At 41.2% G+C, this 26544-nt stretch overlaps 1 protein-coding gene across 1 annotated transcript; it reads right to left on the bottom strand.

Annotated features, from left to right (window-relative positions):
- LOC110492157 (chemokine-like protein TAFA-1) lies at positions 1-26237 on the bottom strand. The gene is made up of 6 exons (XM_021566214.2): positions 25756-26237; positions 23924-24074; positions 3872-4012; positions 1169-1293; positions 869-927; positions 1-733 (listed from the first exon to the last, which is right to left on the bottom strand). Exons 2-5 carry the CDS (start codon positions 24069-24071, stop codon positions 886-888), a joined length of 456 nt encoding a protein of 151 aa, XP_021421889.1. The 5' UTR covers positions 24072-24074; positions 25756-26237; the 3' UTR covers positions 1-733; positions 869-885.
- Positions 26238-26544: the final 307 nt, after the last annotated feature.

Below are 26544 nucleotides of genomic sequence, written 5' to 3'. Positions count from 1 at the left end.
CACAGAGCAATGGTAGACTTTTAATATGTTGTTGAAGAAGACACACATAAGGCATCTAAAGGAGTAAAAAACAAAACAAGCATACTGTATTTTTGGTGAGCAATCAACCTTTTGAAGGATAACTGGACTATTGTGTTGTTATTTCTAAGAGGGATGACGAAGCAACTGAGTTGACTGAATGCATTCAAATACAAAAACGTTTTTTTTTCCATAACAAAAATATGTTGTTATATTGGTCAAATTATTCCTTTTAACAACCAATGTACAGTTGCATCCTCACGTGATGTAAAACCTATAGGTTATTGAATGTCTGAGAAATATTAGACTTTTGGCTGTGGTCTGAAACCTAGAACACATGGACAAGAACAGAACAGATCAGGGTTTGGAATCATTTACATCTCACCACCATCATACTGTAGACAATGCTCTTGTTAACATGAAGACACTGAAACATGGTATATACAGAATCCTGACTCCCCACTGCAAGTACTTGCTAAAGGTAACCCAGAAATGTCTGCCCATCTCGCAGAGTCTGTCTGAGTTTTCTGACGACAGATGTGCTGTACATCCAAAAGCAGTGTTTCCTCAAAGAACAACATTCAGAATTCAATAAGGTCCCCCATTGGTATCCTTGAACTGCATCATTCCCAATACCCTTGAGCAGCAGTTTCTTTTGAGAATTCACACATCCAGGAAAGCAAACTGAGTGTCTTTGTTGGGTCCTTGGATTGATCTGAAACAAACAAAAGGGAGAGCACTAAGATATTGTGATATATTGCAGTGCAGCTATAATGTTCATCTTGTTTATTAGAGGATTTATGATAAGATGGTATACAGTAACAGCTCCATGGAACATGTCAAAGCTGACCTCTGCAGTTGGTCCGTCTAAAGTTCGAGGTATTCTTCGCTTGCAGGCTGTTGGGTGTTCTAAAAAAGAAAGGAGACATTAGTAAAACAAATCAAAGTGTACAGTGAAATGCTTACTTACTGGCCCTAACCAGTCAAAAATAGGTATTAGGTAGTATAGATATATACTTCAGTCAATACCTTGTGCCTTTGTCTTTAAATGTAAAGTCTGTATTGTTCTATTGGTGCAAATTCCTCATGACTGTAACTCTCCCTCCTCTAGTATGTCTCTGTTTCAAATGGTAACGTGAGGCTATCTTACCCGGGTGGTTTTGATCTTGTTCCCAGCGTAACACATCCAGCCTGAGTTGTCAGGCAGCGTCTTGCACTCCTCTCCCTCCAGACAGGGCTCCATCTCGCACCACCACTTCCCAATCACTATGGATGCTGCAGGCAACAAATGGATAAGGTGACCTGAGTATGTCTTACCCAGTGGAACTGTGATAGTGATAGCAGTGCATGACTTGGAGATGGATTGGTGACTAGAGGGTCTGTTGCTTTGTTCATCAAATGACAGACACACACATCTAAATTGTGGGAATCTGTCTGACAAATATCAAAGTAACTGTCAACTCTCCCTTGTCTTAGATCTGTAACATCCCTACCTGTATGGTGTAATAATCGATCAAAATCCAAATCGGAATCCTTGTACCAGTACTTACAAAACAAAATATGCACTGAAACAACCCTATGTGAATTATTGAAAGAATTGTATATCATTGCATTTCTTACATGCGTCATAAATCAAAGAGACAGACAGACGTCTAGACATGTGTAGGAGGAGGCATAGCTGTGACTCTAATGCAGGCCATATTCTTGCTCTGGGAAAAGAAAATTGCCTTAAATACAGGTTAAATGTCCAGCACATCTCAGATGTTTGACAGAAGAAAATACCCTGTCAGTCCTGACAGACAGAATAAACCTGAAATTCCCTCACTCTGTCTACTCTGCTCAGTAATTATGGCAACATCATCTAATGGTTAGAATCTAAAGAAGCATACAAGCAGGTGAGAAGTAATGCTCGCTGTACAGCACAGGAAGAATATATAGGGAGGGATATAGGCTAATATTGGCTTCTGTTGGATCTTTACTAGAGATGGTAAAATTGTGCCTCATCAGTCAAAAACCCAATACATACAATTCATAAAGCATCACTGCAATTCCGCAGTACAAAATGAGGTAGTTGTGTTGTATGTGGCCAGTAAGTTCAGAAAATATTTGGTTTGAGTGTTTCAATTCAAATCAAATGTTATGGACTGTATAACACTGTATTTACAAAAAAGAGTGGGTAGTGACTTGGTCACACAGTGGAATCAATAGTATATAATTGAACAACAGCGTTGTGTGTGGTGTGTGTGTGTGTGTGTGTGTGTTTGTGTGTGTGTGTGTGTGTGTGTGTGTGTGTGTGTGTGTGTTCTAAATGTGTGCGGGTAATTGTGTGTGTGTGTGTTTTATAGGTGTTTGTGTGTGTGCAAGTTTGTGTGTGAGGGTTGGATGTTTGAGTAGTCAGTGCAAATAACCTCTAAGGTGTATATAGTCTCTAAGGTCCAGGTCTGTGCAGGGAGACAGCTAGAGTTAACTGTTCAGCAGTCTGATGGCCTGGTGGTACTAGCTGTCTTGGAGCCTGTAGGTCCGAGACCTCATGCTCTGATACAGCTTGCCAGATGGTAACTGAGGGAACAGTCCGTGGCTTGGGTGACTGGAGTCCTTGACGATCTTTCGGGCCTTCCTCAGTCACCGCCTGGTGTAAATGTTCTGCCCCCAGTGATATATTGGGCTGTCCGCACCACCCTCTGTAGAGCCTTCTGGTTGAGGGCGGTGCAGTTGCCGTACCAGGCGGTGACGCCGCCGGTCAAGATGCTCTCGATTGTGCAGCTGTTTTTGCCTACCCTCACCACCTGGGGTCTGCCTGTCAGGAAGTCCAGGATCCAGTTGCAGAGGGAGGTGTTCAGACCCAGGGTCCTGAGCTTAGTGTTGAGCTTGGAGGGGACTATGGTGTTGAACACTGAGCTGTAGTCGAGGAACAGAATTCTCACATAGGTGTTCCTCTTGTCCAGGTGGGACAGGGCAGTGTGTAGAGCGATGGTGATTGCATCATCTTTGGATCTGTTGGGGAAGTATGCTAATTGGAGTAGGTCCAGGGTGTCAGGTAAGGTGGAGCTGGTGTGGTCCTTGATCAGCCTCTCGAAGCATTTCATGATGACAGAAGTGAGCGCTACAGGCCATTAGTCATTAGGCAGGTTATTTTAGTTTGCTTTGGTACAGAGACAATGGTGGACATCTTGAAGCATGTGGGGATCACAGACTGGGACAGGGAGAGGTTGAAATGTCCATGAACACTGCAGCCAGCTGGTCTAACAGTGTTCTTTACTGTCGCAGTCTAAGTGGTTTTCCAGTCATACATATTCATCACCCATGAGGACCTCACTTGGACCTGTTCCTTATGGTAAACAGGGTTACCAAGGTTTGTTGCCAGGAGGCTGGTCGAACCAAGGTTATAGTGCATCTATTAATCAATAACAACAACTCCTTGGGCATCCTGTCTTAGACTTGACACTATTTAAAACAAAATGCACAATAAATAAAGAACCATGGCAGCTTCTCTAGGTCTAGAAAAGTATTGCCATTGATGAATTGTATATGTTCTCCGATACGTTCTCTCATGTTCATACTTCTACAGTCATCTAATCAGATGAAAGGGATAGAGCATGGGGCTCTCTATTTCTACTGGCCACCTGCTGTGATATTTGCTATTCCAGATCTATTGGGAAAGGCGGAAGCATCATACACACTCCAAATGATATATTGTACTACTTTTATGCAACCCTGGAGAAACATATTTTAAAGAACTGTTGAATATGGGTTCTATTAGCAGCACCTGTGTGAGTCCAATCAGTGATAGTGCCAACACTTCTCTTGCGCCTGCAATACCAATGGGGATTGTGATGGTAGTGGTGGTACTCACCGTCAACACAGGAGGGTCTGTTCCTGGTAGTCCCTGCCACCTTCCCTGGTAGACAGGAACACTTGACTGTCTGGGACCGCTCTTCAATCTTGTTCTTATTACAGCATCTGTGAGCAGCAATCACCTCACATGTTCCTCCCTCTAAGAAAAAAAACAATTCAGAATAACTCCTGAGCTTAGTCCAGGGTTTCTTAAACCATCACTGTATCCCAAAGTGGGCCCTGGGCATGTGAGTGATAGGTCGCGAGTTAGGAGGATACATCTATAATCACATACTATTTATTTTCAATTGGGGTCATTGTAGGAGGATTTGGGTCATGGAAGAGCGGTCAATTTCTCATTTGGGTCTGAAGCTGAAAGATCCCCTGGCTTACTTGATAGCGAAGTCAGCACAATTAACAATGATTTATGTAGCTGTATATGTAGGATTGTTGGTGGTCTGTTAAATAGCTTCACCACCTGTGTATGTTTTAGGTTTTTATCACAATATCAACATACAGTAGATGGAATATCTTTATGCAAGACATTACAAGTGTATTACATGTGACAGCTATTAATATGTCAAGCAGATTTATCATAAACAAGAGTAATGGCTGTTGTGCTTTGACTGAGTGAGGCCCCTGGTGTGTGTGTGACAGAATGATGATGATAATGGAGAGCCAGTAGATAAAGACATATCTATAAGCAGGATGAGAATGTCTTCAGGGGCCATCCCTCCCCCTCAGTCTGAATAATGGCCCTTCATGTAATTATCAGGAGGTTGGTTATCTTTGCCTACAGGACACCTGCCCGCTGTCCCTCTTTATCAGCCTGGCTGGCTTACTCTGCCTACAGGACAGACATCTCCCTATCAGGAGGCCCCACCTGCTGTCCTCAGCAGTCTACCCCTACACCTAACACTGTCAACACAACAAGTAGGACCCATCCAACAATTAGGCCTGTCTGTTGACCAGAAACAAGGAAGGTTTATTGTGAATCAGGTAGGAGAAATGTAAAGCTTCCCATTTGGAGGAGTTTGTAGAGAGAAAGTATATTCCTTTGTATTTTCAAAATGAGGCAAGTATGAACATTTTCCCACTTGGAGAAGTTTGTTGAGAAATGTATATGTCATTAAGTTTTAAAAAATGTTTTATGACTAGAGAATGTAATTGCAGAGCAGCAGTGGATATCACCTGCTGATGAAAGTAATACCATGGAACATATAGCCCATGAGACTGGGTTGAATAACACTCGTGCTATAATCTTACCTTGTGCAATATCCAAAGATTAGTCAAATATAGCCAACGGACTTTTCACCAACTAGATAGAAATTTTGATTTGTCTTCAAAGATATGAGATTTCAAGTAAAACCCATATTCAGAGTCAAAACCCAGATTAACATTTAAAAGAGCTTAAATTCAGGTTGGAGATGAGTCGGTGTCAGTTTCATGCTATAATTCAGACATCATGGTAGAGCCTGATAAGATTATCTAACACCACCTCGCCTGACCCTTGGATGAAAGGAGACCACACACTACTCTCCTACCGATTCACTTGCTCAGTCATTCCAACACCTTATCTCATTAGCAAAATAATTCCGTTCACATTTTCAATAAGACATGCAAAGACTATTTAAGAGGCTTCCAAATGTTACCATTATAAGTAAGGGTATTAGGATTTGTGATATTCTTCACCCACCCACTGTCTTTATGCATCATAGCGTTGTGTTTTTCAGAGTGTGCATTGTATCAGATATCTGAAATGTCTAGGATCGACTGAGAAGTGACTGCAAATAATAGCAGCAAAGCCGGGAAGTGACGTTAGAGACAGCCTAGAGGTTTAATTGGTGGAAATAATTGTAATACAGTAATTAAACAATGGTAATTGATGTTTAATTGAGGGGGAGGAAAGTAATTACAAACTTTGGCTTCCCAATTCTCAGAGGGGTTTTTGTGACTCAAGGCTAGTGGTTGAGAAAAAGTCAACAGCCTTTGGCAGAAGTTGAGGAGAGACCATAAAGTATATCTCTGAGCCTGGTCGGTGTACTGTATAACAACAGGGCATATTTGCACAATGTTGATCCTGATATAGCAGTGGAAGCAATAGGGCATCAGTTAAAACAACAACAGCCCACAGGGGTTTGTTCTCTTTAATGCATCTTCTTAATTGCATAAGACAAGACCCAGATTCATCCTTTGATCTATTTAAAACCACACTACTCAACAGAATCCACTTTGTTCGTTGCTTGTTGAGAGGAGAGCAGCAGAGAGAACACACGTTTGAGTCTGGATATACTCTATAATTGGAAATCATTACCGCTGAAGAATATATTAAAATCAAATAAAAATGCAAATAGACTTGGTTATTTCCAGCTGGGCAGGTGTATTCGGTGGCTTCAAACAAAAGTAATGTAAAACTGATGAGCGTTCTTTAAGCTCAGTCGGCGTGGAGTCAGTTTGTGACTGCCACACACTGCATGCCCCAAGACCACATCTCTGCATCATGAATATATCAGGGGAGATGGAGAAAAGCTGCCTATGGATAATAATAATAATGGCTGGAGATGAATACTGCCTCATCAGGTGACGGCTGCTGGAGCCATGCCAGGATATAATCATTTTCTGTATTTCCATTCCCCTCCTCCATTATCAATGACTGAGAAGAAAGTCAATATGACAAATGGTGTCAGAACTAGTGTGTGCATGCATGTGTTTATGTAGCTATAGGTCTAATAGAAGCTGTGATATTCTATGGAAGGTTGAGTTTGTGTATTTTCCAAAAAGCAGAAAAATATTAGTTTAATATCTCCCATCTCTCCTGGAGAAGCACATTATGTGAAGCATGTCACGAGCCAGTTCCTGATCTCTTAGCTTATTGATTCTACTGCCGTTGTGTTGACTGACAGTCATTCCAGGGGGTTGGTGGTAAAGGCAGGCAGGAACAGGAGGAGCTTTTCTAGTATGGCACTGTTTTAGTTGCCATGACATGTTTCTGCTAGTGCCCTCCTCCTGGCTGCAGGACTTTGAACATTGGATTTGTCAGCAACACAGGTGCCAACACACAACCTGCCACCCGATAGATCTGGGCCGCTTTTTTTATTTTCTTTAGAGGCATTGACCCTTTTCACTGTATTTCGAGGAAAGATAAGGTATAGTCCTGACATTTGACAATGTACTTTCTGTGGTACTCAGGGGAGATGGTTGTAACATTTCAAACCAGTGTAAAAGGGGTTTGGGAGCCCCGGTTCATGGGGGCTGCAGAGACAAACCTTTGTGTGAACACTAAATAATTTAAGAACCCATGACTTGGACAGGTCACACAACACCTGGTGTCTATGGTAAATCACTTTCTGAGGACTAACAGAGGAGTATATCAGTTTCTGGGGAGTCCACAAAACAATCAAACACATGCTGAAACCCAGTGAAACCCAGCGGAAATGAAGAATGATGATTTATTACCCCTAATATAGAGGTTCATACTGTAGTGCCAACACATGCATGACAACGACTCACAACATTGATATTCCACAATTGCGTGGCTCTGAGATTCTCTGTGTCTAATGGAGGTGAACAGGGGCAATATGGGACCAATAATTGACTATTCACCAGTAATGAAGCTGCTATTTCTCAAAGGCAAATGGTCGCTACATCTCACTAGAAATGTCACTAATACTATATGCCATAAGCATGCCATGACTTGCTGTCTACTATAATTAACATAGAGAGTATGTGTGTGTGTCACTGGCGTAATGCAGTTTCAGTGGACCCCTACAAGGTCGGAGATGCCCCCCCCCCTCCTCCATAAAAAAATGATTAATCTAATGTGTCAGCCAGACAGCCACTCACAAAGTATAGAATACCGATAGCTGTCCATAGTGCTGAAATTGCGATATGTTTCTGTGGTTGATTTCTTATCGAATCGATGATAGGCTTTCTGTGGTGCTAGGGCATATCCAGCTTTGCTTTAACTAAGGGGCTCCTGTGTGGTGCAGCGCTCTAAGGCACTGCATCTCAATGAAAGATGCAGTCCCTGGTTCAAATGCAGGCTGTGTCACATCCGGCCGTGATTGGGAATCCCATAGGGCGGCGCACAATTGGGCCAGCTTTTGTCTGGGGTAGGCTGTCATTGTAAATAAGAATTTGTTCTTAACTGACTTGCCTAGTTAAATTTTAAAAAATCTATTGTATTTTTTATTTTTTATTGTGAAGCCTATTTGGTCATCATTTTGTCATGTTAAGCCTAAGATTTCACAAAGCTATACACGGTGTTGCAATGCTGTCATTTTAAGATTACTGGCTGGTGGCAATAATGTAATTACTTGTTCGGTAATTAAAGTTGGAAATTAAAACATTGCAGATAGTAAAATACATTTTTTATGCAACAGCAATGAGTTACCAATAGATTGTTTTGAATATACTATATAGGCTACCTGAACCTGCATGACATGAGCTGTCCTCACTCTCTCTCCCAGCTTGGATAGAAAGTTGTTGTGCATAAAACCAGTCTATTAATTCCAAATAACACAAAACAGTAGCTTACTAGGGATTGTTTCATTATGCATTGTAGTCTACTATCTACAGTGCTTTCAGAAAGTATTCACACCCCTTGACTTATCCCACATTTTGTTGTGTTACAGCCTGAATTCAAAATGGATGAAACAGTTTTTAGAAATTAAGTACAGAATTATCTCATTTACACAAGTATTCACACCCCTGAGTCGATACTTTGAAGAAACACCTTTGGTATCAATTACAGCTGTGAGTCTTTGTAAGTCTCTAAGAGCTTTCCACACCAAGATTGTGCGACATTTGCCCATTATTATTTTCATAATTCTTCAAGCTCTGTCAAATTGGTTGTTGATCATTGCTAGACAAACATTTTCAGGTCTTCCCATAGATTTCCAAGCCTATTTAAGTCAAAACTAACTTGTCCACTCAGGAACATTCATTGTCTTCTTGGTAAGCAACTCCAGTGTATATTTGGCATTTTAGGTTATTGTCCTGCTGAAAGGTGAATTCATCTCCCAGTGTCTGGTGGAATGCAGACTGAACCACGTTTTCCTCAAAAAGTTTGCCTGTGCTTTGCTCCATTTCTTTTTATCCTGAAAAACTCCACAGTCCTTAATGATTACAAGCATACCCATAACATGATGCAGCCACCACTATGCTTGAAAGTATGTAATGTGTTGTATGTGCCCCAAACATAACACTTTGTATTCAGGACAAAAAGTGAATTACTTTGTCACATTTTGTGTAGTATTACTTTAGTGTCTTGCAAACAGGATGCATGTTTTTGAATATTTTATTCTGTACAGGCTTCCTTCTTTTCTCTGTGTCAATTAAATTAGTATTGTGGAGTAACTACAATGCTGTTGATCCATCCTCAGTTTTCTCCTATCACAGCCATTAAACTCTATAACTGTTTTACAGTCACCATTGGCCTCATGGGTGAAATCCCTGAGCGGTTTGCTTCCTCTTCGGCAACTTAGTTTGGAAGGATGCCTGTATCTTTGTAGTGACTGGGTGTGTTGATACACCATCCAAAGTGTAATTAATAACTTCGGTCACCTTTTTTACCCATCTACTAATAGGTGCCCTTTTTGTCAAGCATTGGAAAACCTCCCTAGTCTTAGTGGTTGAATCTGTGTTTGAAATTCACTGCTCAACTGAGGGACCTTACATACTGTATGTGTATAGTACAGAGATGAGGCATTCAAAAATCATGTTAAACACTTTTATTTGCATACACTACGTATTTGCTGAGTGATCCCATGCAACTATTGTGACTTGTAAAGCAAAGATTTACTTCTGAATTTATTTAGGCTTGTCATAACAAATGGGTTGAATACTTCCTGACTCAAGACATTTCAGCTTACATTTGTTTTAATTAATTTGTAAAATAAAAATAAAACATAATTCCACTTTAACATTATGGGTTATTTTGTGTAGGCCAGTGACACAAACAATCTCAATTAATCATTTTTAAATTCAGACTGTAACACAACACAGTGTGGAGAAAGTCAAGGCTTGGGAATACTTTCTGAAGAAACGTATTTATCTGCTATTTATTAACTTTTTAAAATGAAAATTACACATCAAATACACTTTGGCTTGAGGATAAATTCAGCAACTATTTATTGTTGAACTCAGCGGGTTTTGTCAGGCTAATGGCCTAAACAAATGGGCTGCAATATTCAAGGTAAATAAAATCAAATAAAATCTAACTTGAGGGACTCCCCAAGGCTTCTGAAGTCCTTTTGTGTGTTTTGTTTTACCATGGTATGTGAGTCCAGGCCCGACTGTTTTCTATACTGAGTATTGCCAACACAGATAGTCTTTCCTGAGACATGGTGCATTGTGTCCATTGCACTGCACACAATTTAAACGTAGTCTTGAATGATGAATGCCAAGATATACCAGAGATAAGGGACTGCTTATATTGCAACCACACAACTCAAATACCGGTTCACCAGGAAACCGATTTTTTTTGTTCAAACCCTCAAGAACTGTTGTCCACTAAAGATCTGTTTGCATCTGACAATTTATTGGCTGTCCAGTATCCAGACAACCTGTACCCAGAGCTTTCTATACAGTTAATCTCTTTCCGTATTAAACGTGTTGAGGCCTGCAACCAAGGAGAAGGAGGCTCAATTAAAGATGTTGCAGAACTGCTGTATTTGAAGCACCACTCCCTACTGCCCAGTTTCCCTGATGTTGCTATGGCAATCAAGCTGTTTTTACCATCACTGCAACTGCTGTTTCTACAGAGATATCGTCCTCTAAACTAAAACTCCTACAGAACTACATTAAAAGCAGTAGGCTCTCGGTCTGATACAAACTTTTGAACACCTGAGTCATCTCCACTCATTGCACTGGCACCGTCGTAGTCGTGACAACGGCATTTGTTCCTCGATATATCCCCTTATACTTTCAAATTGGTTAAAAAAAAACACAGATGCATGAGACACACATGCATGAGCATACACACACTCAGGTGACATGGCTCTCTCCCACGCTCTCACGCATCTACGCACACACACGCATTCAGGCATAGACATTGGTGTGTGATCTGCTAATCTAGGACAACTCCTTCAGAACAATGCCATGTTTGGCTGCCTTCAGAGATGTTTTTAAAAGTTACATCATGTAATTATTGCCTTTATTACATAATTTGAGGAGGAAATAAGAATGATTGGTATTGATGATGTCATAACAAAGGAAAGTAACTGCTCTCAGTAAATATTACACTTAAATTGTAGCAAATATTACATTTGCAACCTAGGTCCCTCTTTTGTGTGCTCAAATGTTATAAAAATAACAACTAACTTAAATGAAACAGCAGGACAGATCTCCAAGAGTCCTGGAAAACCACAGCCCATGCTTGGAAGGAAGCAGCATGCCTGTCACCATTAAATAGAAGATTTGCTCAAGGTGACCCGTAATAGGCAGCTCTTATGGTTCATTCTCTGTAGAGGTCCATGCCAGCAGGCTACCACAGCCCTGTTACTGAGGTAATGAGACAACCAGATTAGAGAATGTCAAATTAATGCAGATGGAAGACAGCGAGAGCCACAAAACACAAGCCTGCATGGTGTCAAATTTAAGGACTATGTTTCTCCCTCCAGTAAAGTCCCTACAGTGCTGTTGTTATTCTGGTCTCAAATGCTTGGGGAAAACAGAGAAACATGGAGACAATATTGCATGATAAATTCTATGATAAATATGCCGCTCGTGAGAAATTTGTTTCTGCAGAAAAAGAACAGCATAAGATAACATGATATGTTTGCCAATTATAACTTTGTCTTTTGAAATTCAACAGACAAAATGAAATCTAGATGAATCGTGTGAGTCATGGCACAAAAAAAACCCTGAGTAACTGAATGTTATGAACAGCTCAATGTTAGATCAATGTTTCCTTAGAGCAAATAACATGGCTTTGAAAAGCACTGAGAAGTCCCAGTAAGTGTGTGTGCGTGTGCATGTGCATGTGTGCATGCGTGCGTACCCCTGTTTACCTACCCTCCCAGAGCAGAAAGAATGATCCTCCCCTCTCCCCCTCTGGATTGGATTTAGCAAAGTCCTTTTTCACAGCATGCACAATTTACACATGGCTGAAGAAAAATATAAATTGCTACTCTGAAAAAGTAGGGTCCATGACAAATATAAGCAAGGAAATGTATGAAATAAATGGCTGGCAGCACTGTCACTTTAACACAGGAGGGTGAAAGATATGTCCTATGCAACAGGCCACCTAGAATGGGCAATACTTTATTGAAATGCAAACTGAGAGGAGGGAGCTGCTGCTGCTGTTTTGAGATGCATGAAAACAGCATGGAAGAGAGGGACCAGAGAGTGAGGGACCAGAGAGAGAAAGGGAATGTTTTTTTCCTCCCATTTGCATCTGAGCCTCAAAGCCTGTCTCCACAGCTGTCATACAGGGTGGCAGAGGCTGTTGTAAAACTGGTATTGATCAAGGGTATGAAATCGTATTCCCAGTCTTCCCTTATGTGAAAAACTGCCCATGGTGATTATGTTTTGCTGCGGATATACTGTATTTGTGTGCTGTCGGTCGTGACAACAAACTACAGTAGCAAACATTCAATGAAAGACATACATGCCACTTTGGACTTGCATTATCTGGTGAATGGTGACATTGGTAAAGTAGGACAAGAAACATGGAACATGAGCCCCTAGTTTCCTTACTCCATTGTTAAATGTCAAAGCTTTGTCTGCCTGTCTATGTATCTGGCCCTGGCTCTCTCTGCCTGCTACGTTTCCAGGTATTTAATATCTATAGATAGCCTTCCCTGATGACAGACTTTGAGTCTGCATGGAGAAAGAAAGAATGAAAAAAAGAAAGAATGAAAGTTAAGAAAGAAAGGAGGTAAGTGATTGGCGAGCGCTATTCAAAGAGTCTTCAGTGGACAGCTGCTTAGCTTGGATCTGTAGCGACGTCGTTTCCTCTTAGGGCTGGATGGACGGACACTGCGGTCTGGTGCTGGGTACTAATGTGTCTGGCTGCCCTGCTACTGCACTCTGCTGCAACATGTGCTCTGTGTGATAATGCACTGTATAATAGAATGCTTAAATAACCTGTCATACAATAAGACATGTACTCTCCTGGGTTGGGTAGTAATGATTACGTAAGTTTCGCAGGGTGACAGTGCTGGTAAAAGGAGTTGAAGGAAATGGTGAATGATTAATTCAATATGCTGGTGTTGTGCAGAGATGTCTTAGGTAACAAGCATTTTCAGTTATCTTAATCGTGCGTTAGGAATTAGGCCACGTGGGTGTTGGTGCCGTGTACAGCCTACTGTTTCATGTTTTATCTAACTTCTAGCCTACTCTCCAGTCCCGTTGCCACCAGTGGACTGTTTGGTTCATATTAATGAAGGGGCAGTATACCAATCATCATTTCTATACAATGAAGTACCATTAGGTACTTTCTTATCACAAGTGTACCAATGTGAGACAATAGGATGCTGCTCCAATTGATGCTCTCTAGCCTAACTCCATCCCTCATCCTATGATAGGGTTCTCGTTATTGCAACAGAGCAGTCATTTCTATCTATCACCCCTCTACTACGGCATCGGCATGCTTAACATCAGCTCTGAACCTGCTGTAATTGGATGGGTGGTTGAAATATGTAAAGTGATTTGTGGCACACCAAGGAGGTATAAGAGGCATAAGAAGCTGAAATCTGCAATAGAGCCTGATACTCACAGTATTAATTACCTTCCTTATTTATCATACCAAGCCTCATCCTTGGACCTAATTAGGAATTCAAGATGCTATTTTTCTAGTTAATGAGGTTTAAGTCATGATAATGAATTGCATATCCCTGTCAAGCATTTGAAATAACTAAGAATGGAGGGTAAAGACTTATCCTGCAGATATACTGTCGGTGTACTGGACATAGAGTTTCCTTTATTGACAAGGGTCAGAGTTGAACCAGAGTGTGGACATCATGAACCGGGGTGTGGACATGATGAACCCGGGGTGTGGACATGATGAACCGGGGTGTGGACATGATGAACCGGGGTGTGGACATGATGAACCGAGGTGTGGACATGATGAACCTGGGGTGTGGACATGATGAACCGGGGTGTGGACATGATGAACCGGGGTGTGGACATGATGAACCGAGGTGTGGACATGATGAACAGGGGTGTGGACATGATGAACCGGGGTTAGGGTTAGGGTTATGGCTAGGGATATAGTTGAGAATAGGGTTAGGTTTGAACCAAGATGTGGACTGAAAGCTAGGATTAGGGTTAGGGTTGAGACTAAGGTTAAGGTTGAACCAAGATGTGGACTGAAAGCTAGGGTTAGAGTTAAGGCTAAATGGTCACAAACACATTTATTTGCAAGAGATTAGGACAAGAAAAAAACAGCTGAAATGAAATGACTGTAAGGATTGAGTTATTTTCTGGTGGTTACAGTTCAGCCCAGACACAGCATCAGATCCAGGGGGGGAGTCTTCCTTGATGATACCTAAGGGTCCTGATCTTGTCTCACTGAGATGTACAGCAGACTCACAACACTAATAGTTTAATACTGATTAGAGTTGACGCCGGCATCATGATAAATTAATGTTACTCAGAAAGAAATGTCAGACATCAAAATCCCATCAACTGGTAGGGTGGTATGAAAGGTATTACCATTAATACTGCTTTGTAGCTTATCATATATTCTAAGAAAATGGTGGATGTGGATGTTGTGGCTAATGGTGGTCTGCGGACATACCGCAGGTGGATAATAACAGTTGGGAGTATGAATGGTATTAAGCAATTTGACCATTTTTTACTTTTCACAATTCAAATTGTTGCAAATAATAATAGGCCTTTAATTTGTTACCTTCACTGCTCTACTCTGGCCTTCTACCTGGTGCTGACTGTTCAAGCCATGAATGGTATTTTGTTTTTTTATTAGGATCCCCATTAGCACCATCTACTCTTCCTGGGTTCCACATAAAACATGAAACATGATATAATACAGAACATTAATAGACAAGAACAGCTCAAGGACAGAGCTACTCACATTTAAAATGTCACACAGCCTACATTTCAGTACGTACACACTAAATATCTAGGTCAAATAGGAGAGAGCCATTGTATTGTGAGCTATTGCCTTATCTGTTTATTGAAACCAGGTTTGCTGTTCACTTTAGCAATATGAGATGGAAGAGAGTTCCATGCAATCATGGCTCTATACAGTATAATATTGTAAGTTTTCTTGAATTTGTTCTAGATGTGGGGACTGTGAAAAGATCCCTGGTAGCATGTCTGGTGTGGTAAGTGTGTGTGTGTGTGTGTGTGTGTGTGTGTGTGTGTGTGTGTGTGTGTGTGTGTGTGTGTGTCAGAGCTGTGTGGAAGTTGACTATGCAAACACTATGGCATGATCATCCATCTATTGAACTATTTGTTGCATGTCTTTTTACATTTTTAACTAAAATTGTATTTGGCTCGCTTAAAGCGCTTTGAGATTGTGGTGAGAAACGCTGTAAAAATTAACTAAATGTGACCACCAATATATTTTCTTTAAAAAAAATGCAGTGGCATTGCGAATGGTGGTCCTCAAGATCTTTTGACAGTGATTTGGTGGTCCTCAAGATCTTTTGACAGTGATTTGGTGGTCCTCAAGATCTTTTGACAGTGATTTGGTGGTCCTCAAGATCTTTTGACAGTGATTTGGTGGTCCTCAAGATCTTTTGACAGTGATTTGGTGGTCCCCGGATCTGAAAAGGTTGGGAACCACTGACATAGGCATGATATGTTCACTGAAAGGATTATCACTTTACTCTATTTCAAAATCAGATCTCATTAGGATTAGGATAAATAGTATTCTTCTAGTCTCCTTCATCCTCATGCTGTTGTTGTGGAGAATGGCGAAACGTGAATAGAGGATGATCGCATTGAATGTGGAGGCTGTTTGACACTGTGTTGATGGATTGCTGTTTTCGTGTGACTCCAACATGCAAAACAAAACAATTCCCCTCCACTCTACACTTTGTTTGTGTGTGTGTGTGCGTGCATGTGTGCGTTCTTGGAGATCCCCCTACGCCAGCGGCCACTGAGCCTAGTGGGAGTGAAGTAGCATGGTTATTAATGCACGGAGATCCTCATACAGAGAGTCTGAAGCTGCTAACAGCTGGCAGAGGCAGAAAGAGTGCTGGGTAATTAATTAAGCTGTAGGCCACCAAAATTCATTTTGCACACACACATTGACCTCAAACCATAGCCCTTTGCGCAATGCTGCTGCATGTACATTTTCAATTAACATGTTGTATAAACAACTATCTACAAGCACTAAGCCCACATGTGTCTTGTGTATTGAATTATTCATGGTTTCCAAGAGAGAAAATTGTGAGGAAATCGAATTGTAAAATCCAATATCGCTCCTATACTGAACATAACAAGGGTATTGCATGTCCAAAGTGTCCTGTATCCATACATGATTATTTTTCACCTAGTTGAACCAAAGACACAAAATAACTGAGAATATGTGGCCCAAATCCAAAATCCAAAATTGGCACATCACTAGTTTTTTTTATCCTCCCCTGAAGGAGACCCCAAAGTCTGATGTGGCATGTGGCAAATGCTATGAGAATAGTTTATAGACTGGACATTAGTCTAGAAAGGTTCCCTACATAGCATAATGGAGCTGTATGGAGTGTTGGTCCTCTGGGGTCACACTGTGGCATGTATGGAGAATATTGTGCCAAAGTGGCCTTGGCAGGCTCCAGATGTAGCAGGGCCTGGAGCTCAGGCTGCATGCCACTTCCCATAAACACTGCAGGGAGGCTGGGATGAGACTGGTGAGACCATGGCTTCCTGGCTCTGAGGAAGACCTGGGTTCAAATACTATTTGAAATCATTTCAAATATTGTATCTGTGCTTGATTAAGCTTGCCTGTTGCAATGGAACCAATACAAACATCTCAAAAGTGCAAACCCCTCCCACCTGGCACTCCAGGCAGACCAAAGCAAATGCTCAAAGTATATGAAAGATTTCAAATAGTATTTTAACCCAAGCCTTCTCGGCGGAGAGGTCTGAGGGCGGGATGAGGGAAATGTAAGTTAAATAACGCGCCAGGAGGATGCATTATATAAGGCTATTAAACTGTCACTCTCTAGAACTCAGCAGAGATGGATTCAAACAATGTTTGCGACAGCTGAAAATCCATTTTCCATGTTTGTTTCTGGCGAGGACTTAGCACTGTACCCTGGTTGCCGTCTCTGTTCAGCTATTACATTCCACTCCTTTCCTCTCCTGTCTTTGGCAAATGAGTAGTGCTGTACTAGTACACTGGCTGTTCTTTATTACACAGCATGGGGGAAACATCTGTGCTCCTTCTCTTTCTCTCTCACTCTGTTTTACAGAGCAATACACAATGAAAAACATGTAGCTTGCAAGCAACGTTAAAATAGTGTAACCTACCTATAACCTCGGCCTCTAACCTAAATATTATACTTTGACGTGTGTGGATTCAGTTCTGATTTCTTTATCGCAAAAAAAAATATATATGTAACGTTTTTGTGTCTGTCAGTTAAAGCATTTATTTGCACAGAGAATTAAAATGATACTGGGAGTCTTCGTACACAAACATGATGTTGATGTTTTATCTTCAGGGCTTTTAGGAAAGAACCATTCAGCCAAGTAGAGTTCAACACTGTCTGAGTTCAAGCCCTGCCAGCCGTAGTGTAGGTGAGAGCGAGTTGATGAGACCACCTCAGGCTTCTGTCTCCTTCCACCTCCTCTCTGTTGTCTCTCTTGACACCTCCACATGGAACTAAGCTTTAGGCCAACCACTCAACAGGATTCTTCCTATCTAAAGCACCAATCTTTCCTCCTCTTTGAAGAATGTACATAATTACAATACAATCACTCCAGATTAATTTAAGATGGCATGGGTTTCCCTCTACTGGATATAGATCACTGTTAAGTGCACACACACCACATGGGAAAATGGACTGTCTGACAGACAGCATTTTGCATTTAAAATAAATATAACTTTGTACCTGGGGGCACACCCCTTTCATACACTTATATACTGTATATATATATATACAGTGCCTTGCGAAAGTATTCGGCCCCCTTGAACTCTGCGACCTTTTGCCACATTTCAGGCTTCAAACATAAAGATATAAAACTGTATTTTTTTGTGAAGAATCAACAACAAGTGGGAAACAATCATGACGTGGAACGACATTTATTGGATATTTCAAACCTTTTTAACAAATCAAAAACTGAAAAATTGGGCGTGCAAAATTATTCAGCCCCCTTAAGTTAATACTTTGTAGCGCCACCTTTTGCTGCGATTACAGCTGTAAGTCGCTTGGGGTATGTCTCTATCAGACATTGGTTGTGGACAGGTTGTGGACAGGTGTCTTTTATACTGATAACAAGTTCAAGCAGGTGCCATTAATACAGGTAACGAGTGGAGGACAGAGGAGCCTCTTAAAGAAGAAGTTACAGGTCTGTGAGAGCCAGAAATCTTGCTTGTTTGTAGGTGACCAAATACTTATTTTCCACCATAATTTGCAAATTAATTCATTAAAAATCCTACAATGCGATTTTCTGGATTTTTTTTCTGTCATTTTGTCTGTCATAGTTGAAGTGTACCTATGATGAAAGGCCTTTCTCATCTTTTTAAGTGGGAGAACTTGCACAATTGGTGGCTGACTAAATATTTTTTTGCCCCACTGTAGGTCTATATACACTATATATACAAAAGTATGTGGACACCCCTTCAAATTAGTGGTTACAGCTATTTCAGCTACAACTGTTGCTGACAGGTGTATAAAATTGAGCACACAGCCATGCAATCTTCATAAAAAACATTGTCAGTAGAATGGCCTTTCTGAAGAGCTAAGTAACATTCAACGTGGCACCGTCATAGGATGCCACCTTTCCAACAAGTCAGTTCATCCAATTTCTGCCCTGCTAGAGCTTCCCCGGTCAACTGTAAGTGCTGTTATTGTGAAGTGGAAACGTCTAGGAGCAACAACGGCTCAGCCGCGAAGTGCCGAAGCGTGTAGCACGTAAAAATCATCTGTCCTCGGTTGCAATACTCACTACCGAGTTCCAAACCGCCTCTGGAAGAAACGTTGTTGAGAGCTTCATGAAATGGGTTTCCATGGCTGAGCAGTCGCACACAAGCCTAAGATCACCATGCACAATGCCAAGCGTTGGCTGGAGTGGTGTAAAGCTCGCAGCCATTGGACTCTGGAGGAGTGGAAATTATTTCTCTGGAGTGATGAATCACGCTTCACCATCCGACGGACGAATCTGGATTGTGGCTACCTGCCCCAATGCATAGTGACAACTGTAAAGTTTAATGGGGGAGGAATAATCTGTCTGGGGCTGTTTTTCATGGTTCGGGCTAGACCTCTTAGTTCAGTGGTGGAAAAATATCCCAACTTGAGTAAAAGTAAAGATACCGTAATAGAAAATGACTCAAGTAAAAGTGAGTCACCCAGTAAAATACTACTTGAGTAAAAGTCTAAAAGTATTTGGTTTAAAATATACTCAAGTATCAAAGGTAAACATTTATTTCAAATTCCTTACATAAAGCAAACCAGATGGCACAATTGTCTTGTTTTTTTAACTTATTTACAGATAGCTTGGGGTATGCTCCAACACTCAGACATAATTTACTAATGAAGATTGTGTTTAGTGAGTCTGCCAGATCAGAGGCAGTAGGAATGTTCTCTTGATAAATGTGTGAATTAGACAATGTTCCTGTCCTGCTAAGCATTAAAAAATGTAACGAGGACTTTTGGGTGTGCGAGAAAATGTATGGAGTAAAAAGTAAATCATTTTCTTTAGGAATGGAGTGAAGTAAAAGTTAAAAAACATTGCAATTATCACAACACATGCTGTAATATGGCTTTTCTACCCAGCCTGGCTTCCCCAGTGATTTTATCCATGCACCCTTACTGACAATCTGTTCCTCTTTTGTGCGCTGTTGTTCACGCTCCTTGCACCGGATAAATACGGCACCTTGTGATTCATGTGACCCTTAGCTCAGCAAGCCACACTGTACGTCTGCACCAAAGGTAAAACAGCCCACGGCACGTCTGAGATTGGAGCTCTGGCTGATGCTACATCCTATAAGTACAGCTGCAGGGTGGAGAGGAGGACACTACCTCCTCCTGATTCACTGGACATACATAATCATCTATTCAGGAATCCTACTTCCAACTAGAGTTAGAGTGTGCTGGGCCTGGGCCTGGAAAGACTTCGGGCTCTATTCAATATGTAAAGCTGAAGTGTTACAGATTCCGCAATAGAAATGTACAGGTCATTTCCCATTCAGCCGACATGTGCAGCGTTTACCGTGAATTCAGCCTCCACTGAAGCAGGAGCATTACCTTTAAAATCCAATCACACTGTAAAGCTGAACGTCCACGATGTGGATTGAATAGAGCCCTTAATGCTACCGGGAGGACTGTCAAGTACTACCCAATGAACTGTTGTTGGGTAACCAGTATCCTTGCAAAGCAGAAGTAATCACGAGTGTGATCATCTCAAGTACAGGGAGACTTGGGATGATTTGTGCTGTTTTTGCAACACATTTCAAAATTGGCTCAAGGCAATTATACATATAGACCTACCTGTGTTCAAGGCTTTCAAAGTGAATGTCTATTGTTTGGGATTAGGTGTTGTTTATATAGGACATCATGTGAGTTGCATTTCTCCGTGATCAGCATGTAAAGAGTCACAACCTTCCATTTGGCTATGCCTACCATTTATTCTGATTAGAGGCCCTGTTTACCCCTACAGCCCAACACTTTCCTTTGGCAAGGAAACAACTGATCTACAGCCACTTGTGATCTCAATTACCTGTGGTAACACCAGTCAATTTGAACTTATGGCATGTCACTGGCTTCAATGATTGGCCCAACGGTCTACAGCCAATGGCCTTCCTGCCACCAATTCATGACCCGTCAACCCCAATACTGCTACCAATCCAACAGCCACACAACACATAACACAGAACAAATGCCCTGGTGTCACAGTCAATCCAGACATCCCATTCTGTTCTCATAACACCGGCATCCTGTTTATCCTGGAATGAGGATAAGGAAAACTATGGTATTCAGGATTGACAAGGCTTTTACACTTTCCCCTGATCCAGAAAAATAAGGATTGTATGCTTTGTACAATATCAACTAACAAGGATTCACGTTTGGTGGAATTTGTAATCTCTCTTAAATGCTTGTCTGAAACGTGTGTTTGTTAGAGGGTATTGTGCCAACATCCCAAGTGATTGATTCTTCAGTGGAAGAATGTAATTATGGTCTGTACCATCACAAAGCTCATAGAACAGCAACACTGACGTCTCAGAGGATATTTCATAAGGTCATTATTTGGTAGCTAGGGCTCTCAAGCTCAGCAAACATAGTCTCCTTCATTATTGTTTAGACATTTTTGGGGGACAGACATGCAACTGAAACACTCAGCATTTACAGTCCTATCCCAGTCCCATCTCATCTGTGTATCTGTTTATCTATGTACAAGGCCATCTCTTAAATGGCTTTTTGGGTCGTTTTAAATGGCTCTCGGTGTAGTTTTTACTCTCAAGGACTGGAGCTACTAATATGACATCCATGTTGTGTTATTCCTCCGTCATTGCTTTATGATTCAAGCAGCTAGACTAATTAGCTGCTTTCAGTGCCGGCACAATCAATCTTTTCAGGAAAGCTTATGAGCAGAGACATCTAAACAACAAAGACTCACGAGAGAGCAGTAACTCCAATCAGGCGTACAGCTTTCTCCAAATAAATCTCACTAAAGTGGATATTTGACATGGAAAAGAACAGAACCTAATGAGCATGTATCCTGCAGCATGTTGTGCTTTGTTACATTGACCCAATACCTTTTTTAAATGAACACTGAACATTTACTTTAAGTATATAAAAAAAAATGCTGTAGGAGGATGTATAAAACAATTTAAATGGTGCACAGTTTCTTCGGAACCAGTCTTGATTGCTGCTTCACTAGGCATCAGGACATGAACATGGAATTTTATATTGTAGTGTGAATAATTGTCCTGACATTGACAGCATGTTGAATACCAGCAGCAGCTAACATGCTTTAGCACTACTATGACATTACACATTTAACAGCCACTGAGGAGCTGCACGCTCAATTACATTTATGTCATTTAGCAGACGGTCTTATCCAGAGCAATTAGGGTTAAGTGCCTTGCTCAAGGCACATCAAAATATGTTTCACTTAGTCAGCTTGGGGATTCAAACCAGCAACCTTTCAGTTACTGCCCCAATGCTCTTTAACACTAGGCTACCTGCCACCCCAGTTAAAAGCACAGGCACAGTTCTCTGTGGAAAGCCTTGACAAGATTCACTATACAGCGTGGGAATGCTTCTCTCTTTATATCATATGAACCATATGACCGGTAGTCCACTTCCCATTCAGCCCAATTTCATAGAGATTGTAATCACCCAAACCAGAAGGAGGAGAATAGTTTGTTGGTAAATAAACTCACACCTCAACATTGAAGTTTACTGGGGGTCATAGTTCTGTCAGATCCTGCAAACTGTCGCTCGAAATGACTAAACACTCAATCTAGCCAGGTGGGCTTGGACTTTTGCAGCAAAACATCTGTGCACAAAAGGCAAACGCAACACAGTGCAATGTGCATGCTAGCTAGCTAATGGGTGTTTAGTCCGAGCTTATTAGAAATGAAGGCCTTTGTCAAATTAAGGCCCCACAGACACCACACGCACCATAACCTTTTCTAGAGCGGTAAGAAAAATATTACAATCTTTCTCCATGACTATTTACAAAGAAGATACAAACACACACCATTCTACATATACTGAACAAAAATATAAAAGCAACATGTGAAGTGTTGGTCCCATGTTTCATGAGCTGAAATAAAATATTACAGAAATGTTCTATATGCACAAAAAACACATGTATCTCAAATTTGGTTCACAAATTTCAATTGAATGATTTCTGTAAATCAGTAAAATCTTTGAAATTGTTACATGTTGCGTTTCTATTTTTGTTCAGTGTAGAATATAGTTATGTTGCCCAAGCCCTCCTCCCTATCCCCTTCCAGTTAAAGCTGAGATCTGTGATAGGTGAAACAGCGCCACTGGCAGCCCCATGCGCATTTGTTATTGATTTTGTTTTGAGGAAATAAGCATCCAGCAGTGTGGTCAAAAACATTGCAGTACATGCTCTGCTGTTCTATCGCGTGTGCTATGATGTCCTATGATGTCCTATGATGCCCTATGCTGCCCTATGCTGCCCTATGATGTCCTATGATGCCCTATGATGCCCTATGCTGTCCTATGATGCCCTATGATGTCCTATGATGCCCAATGATGCCCTATGATGTCATATGATGCCCTATGATGCCCTATGATGCCATATGATGTCCTATGATGTCCTATGATGCCCAATTATGCCCTATGATGCCCTATGCTGCCCTATGATGTCCTATGATGCCCTATGATGCCCTATGATGCCCTATTCTGCCCTATGATGCCCTATGATGCCCTATGCTGCCCAATGATGCCCTATGATGCCCTATGCTGCCCTATGATGCCCTATGATGCCCAATGATGCCCTATGATGTCCTATGATGTCCTATGATGTCATAAGATGCCATATGATGCCCTATGATGCCCTATGATGTCATAAGATGCCATATGATGCCCTATGATGCACTATGCTGCCCTATGATGTCCTATGATGCCCTATGATGCCCAATGATGCCCTATGATGTCATATGATGTCCTATGATGTCATAAGATGCCATATGATGCCCTATGATGCCCTATGAAGCCCTATGACGACCTATGATGTCCTATGATGTCCGAGGTAAATTAAATTGTTTGTTGTTTGAAGTAACGTCTTTGTTGTTGTAATATCTTATCAAACACACGTGGAGTAGCGCAAATATCCATACAAAGGCTATATAAAAACAATAAACCTCATGAAATTTGACTCACAAGGTCAGACTTGCATTCACACAGCTGAAAGGAGGAACAAAGCAGAAGTCGAACAGGGTGTTGTCGTTGAGAAGCCAACTCACCAATCACGTGAATGGAGGTCCTTCCAGGCCGTGTCACATGGTGCTGCTGTAGCTGTATGGTCTCATAAAAGGTGGCCTGGCACAGCTGGATGGACCTCCCACTGACCCAGAGGACCAGACACAGCAGCCAGGACATGACAGGACACATCTGCTATAGAAGGGGGAGAGCACAGTCAATGTCATAGGTCATCATGTCACACACACAGGAACACACACACACAAGCACAAATGCATTTATGACCGCATGAAAGCACACACACACACACAGAAAAAGATGTCCTGGTACACTGACCCAGCTGAACTTCCACATAATCGCCATAACAAGCAGTGTATCATTAAGCGTGATTATCAACTGCTCATTTGTAATCTTTTTTATTCCTGCCCTATCTCGTCCCTGAGCCACAGCACAGCAGCAATTGTGGAATGGCCCCTGGGGACGTTTTCCATGCAGCTGAGTTTTCCTCTGACAGGCTGACTCCCTCTTCAATTCCTGACTCTCTCTCTCGCTCTCTTCTTGCCTGCCTTTAAACCAAAAATTGAAATAAAAAAAGACAACATTTCTCTCCTGGCTCGCAGGCAGTTAGCTGCCAACTCTTTTCTATGGATGGCTTTTGGATATCACAAGGCTGTGACAGTGACAGAACTGTAATGGGAATCCAAAGACATGTAATGTCTCTCAAAAGCTGTTTATATAAGGCACATGCAGATCCCAGGTTAAGGTTAGGGTTGGTTTCAGAATGATTCAATATTTGAAACAATTGCCTCTGTCAAGAGATCTTGACATTAACAAACGTTGTAGAGGTGATAGCATTAAATTGTGATTCTATTGAACAGAGTACAGAATTATCCAATTTTAGTCACGCTTGTGAAAGAGAAATAGCTTTTGGTCCGGTGCCTTTGTCGGGTAATACGATTTTTTATTAGATTCCATTTCAGTGCCTTTTTTTTCTCAGTTATAAACCAAAGAATTACCTCTGTCAAAAGATCCTCACATCAACAAACTAGAAGGGTTGTCTGCAAGCAGTGTTTCTGTTCAACAAATTACAAAATAATACATTTTCAAGGAGCATGTCAAAGGCAAATTAGCTTTTAAGATTTTGTTTTAGATTAGGTTTCAAACGATTTTGCACAGCCTTTTCTCTGAATGCAGCCTACCGTGTCTGCGTGAAATTTTAGCAGAGTTTTTTCTTCTAGCTAAAAGGATTGGGTTTCAAGAATGGTACTTCCGTGAGGAAATTTCTTCCAGCAGCTCATCTTAGATATTACAGTGTCCGTGATCTAGAGAACCTTACCTTTGTAAAAAAAAAAGGTGGCGAAGTCAGCAAACCATATGACATTTCTATGAGTTATTTTTGATGCTCTATTAAATGTGTTCATGTACTCATGTGTGTTCATGTAAGTACTGTAAATAACATAAAAGGTTGAGAAAATGTCAGTATATTTGATCCTTCATGCGTTATGTATTTGAACAGGCTCTATGTAACCTGCACTTATTTGCCATTGACATTTGGTATAAATGATCCTTGGAAAAAGAGAGAAAAATTAAATCCACAACATAAAATAAACAGTAAATATTGAGTACGCAAAGCAATGTTACTACAAATAAAGTGTGTGATAGAAACAGAGCACCGTACCTCTAAGGAATTTGCTTAATGCAGTACATATGTGCAAACACACTTTCATCTTTATGAACATGTTAAACAAGTGATGCTGATTTTATAAAACTGTCTCCATTTATTCATTTGAATTCACTTAGGTGAATTTGTATTTCTACTTCCCTCCATACAGTAAACGTGTCTCTCTCTCTCTTCTTTAAACAGTAAGTCTCTTACCTAAGTATTCTAACACGTTGTTTTAAATCCATCCATCTTGAGGCTGATGTGGAATCCCCATCCAACTCCGTCCTTGATTTAGGTTGAGACTCCCAAACTCCTTTGACTCGTCACACTACTCTTCCTTCCTTTTCTTCACTTTGTCTGAGGACAACCAACAGCGTTGAGCACAGTGACTGAAAGCTGACAGCTGAGCCAGTCAGAAACAACAGATTTAGAGCCTTGCCATTTCCACCTTTGAAATATCACTGGCTTCCCTTGAGGAGACCCTGGCACTGACACAGAATAGATTTGGCTTTTCGCGTTTACAGGCACATAAGGAGCAATCCTTAATTTACTGCTGTAGAATCTCCCCTCTCGCGTTCTCGCTTTCTCTCTCTCTCTCTCTCTCTCGCTTTCTCCATCTGCATCCTCCTCCCATTGAGAGGCAGCCTCTGAGCACACGCTCTTGCTCTGTCCCCTTCAGCGAGCACTAAGTAATGAGTGTTCCTCTACAGCCCGGCTGAGTGTAAAGACTGTATCACATTTCTTAAAGCAAGACTGCCCTACTATCAAACTGGAACTGCATGCTACTGTAGGGTACTGTATGAACAAACCATGATCATCAGCTTCTCACAGTTGCAAATCAGCACAGGTGGTCTCACATAGGAAAACCCACTTGAGAACCTACAGACACTCAGATTTCCCCAGTAATCTTTAATGGATTTTTGTCAACATTTCATTTCTCCCCTCACTATAGATATACATAACACCCTGTGGTTCATGGTAATCTGACATGCAATTGCATGC

Source organism: Oncorhynchus mykiss, chromosome 16 (assembly GCF_013265735.2).
Source record: "Oncorhynchus mykiss isolate Arlee chromosome 16, USDA_OmykA_1.1, whole genome shotgun sequence".
NCBI lineage: Eukaryota > Metazoa > Chordata > Actinopteri > Salmoniformes > Salmonidae > Oncorhynchus > Oncorhynchus mykiss.
Note: the sequence above shows the minus strand (reverse complement) of the source record. Positions and strands in the feature narration are given on the sequence as shown.

Excerpts from the sequence above, each read along its gene's own strand:
- LOC110492157 (XM_021566214.2), bottom strand. The coding sequence starts at position 24,071 with ATGTGTCCTGTCATGTCCTGGCTGCTGTGTCTGGTCCTCTGGGTCAGT. Across the intron at positions 4,013-23,923 it reads GACCTCCATTCACGTGATTG|AGGGAGGAACATGTGAGGTG; the intron begins GTGAGTTGGCTT and ends TTTTTTTCTTAG. Across the intron at positions 1,294-3,871 it reads CAGACCCTCCTGTGTTGACG|CATCCATAGTGATTGGGAAG; the intron begins GTGAGTACCACC and ends TGTTGCCTGCAG.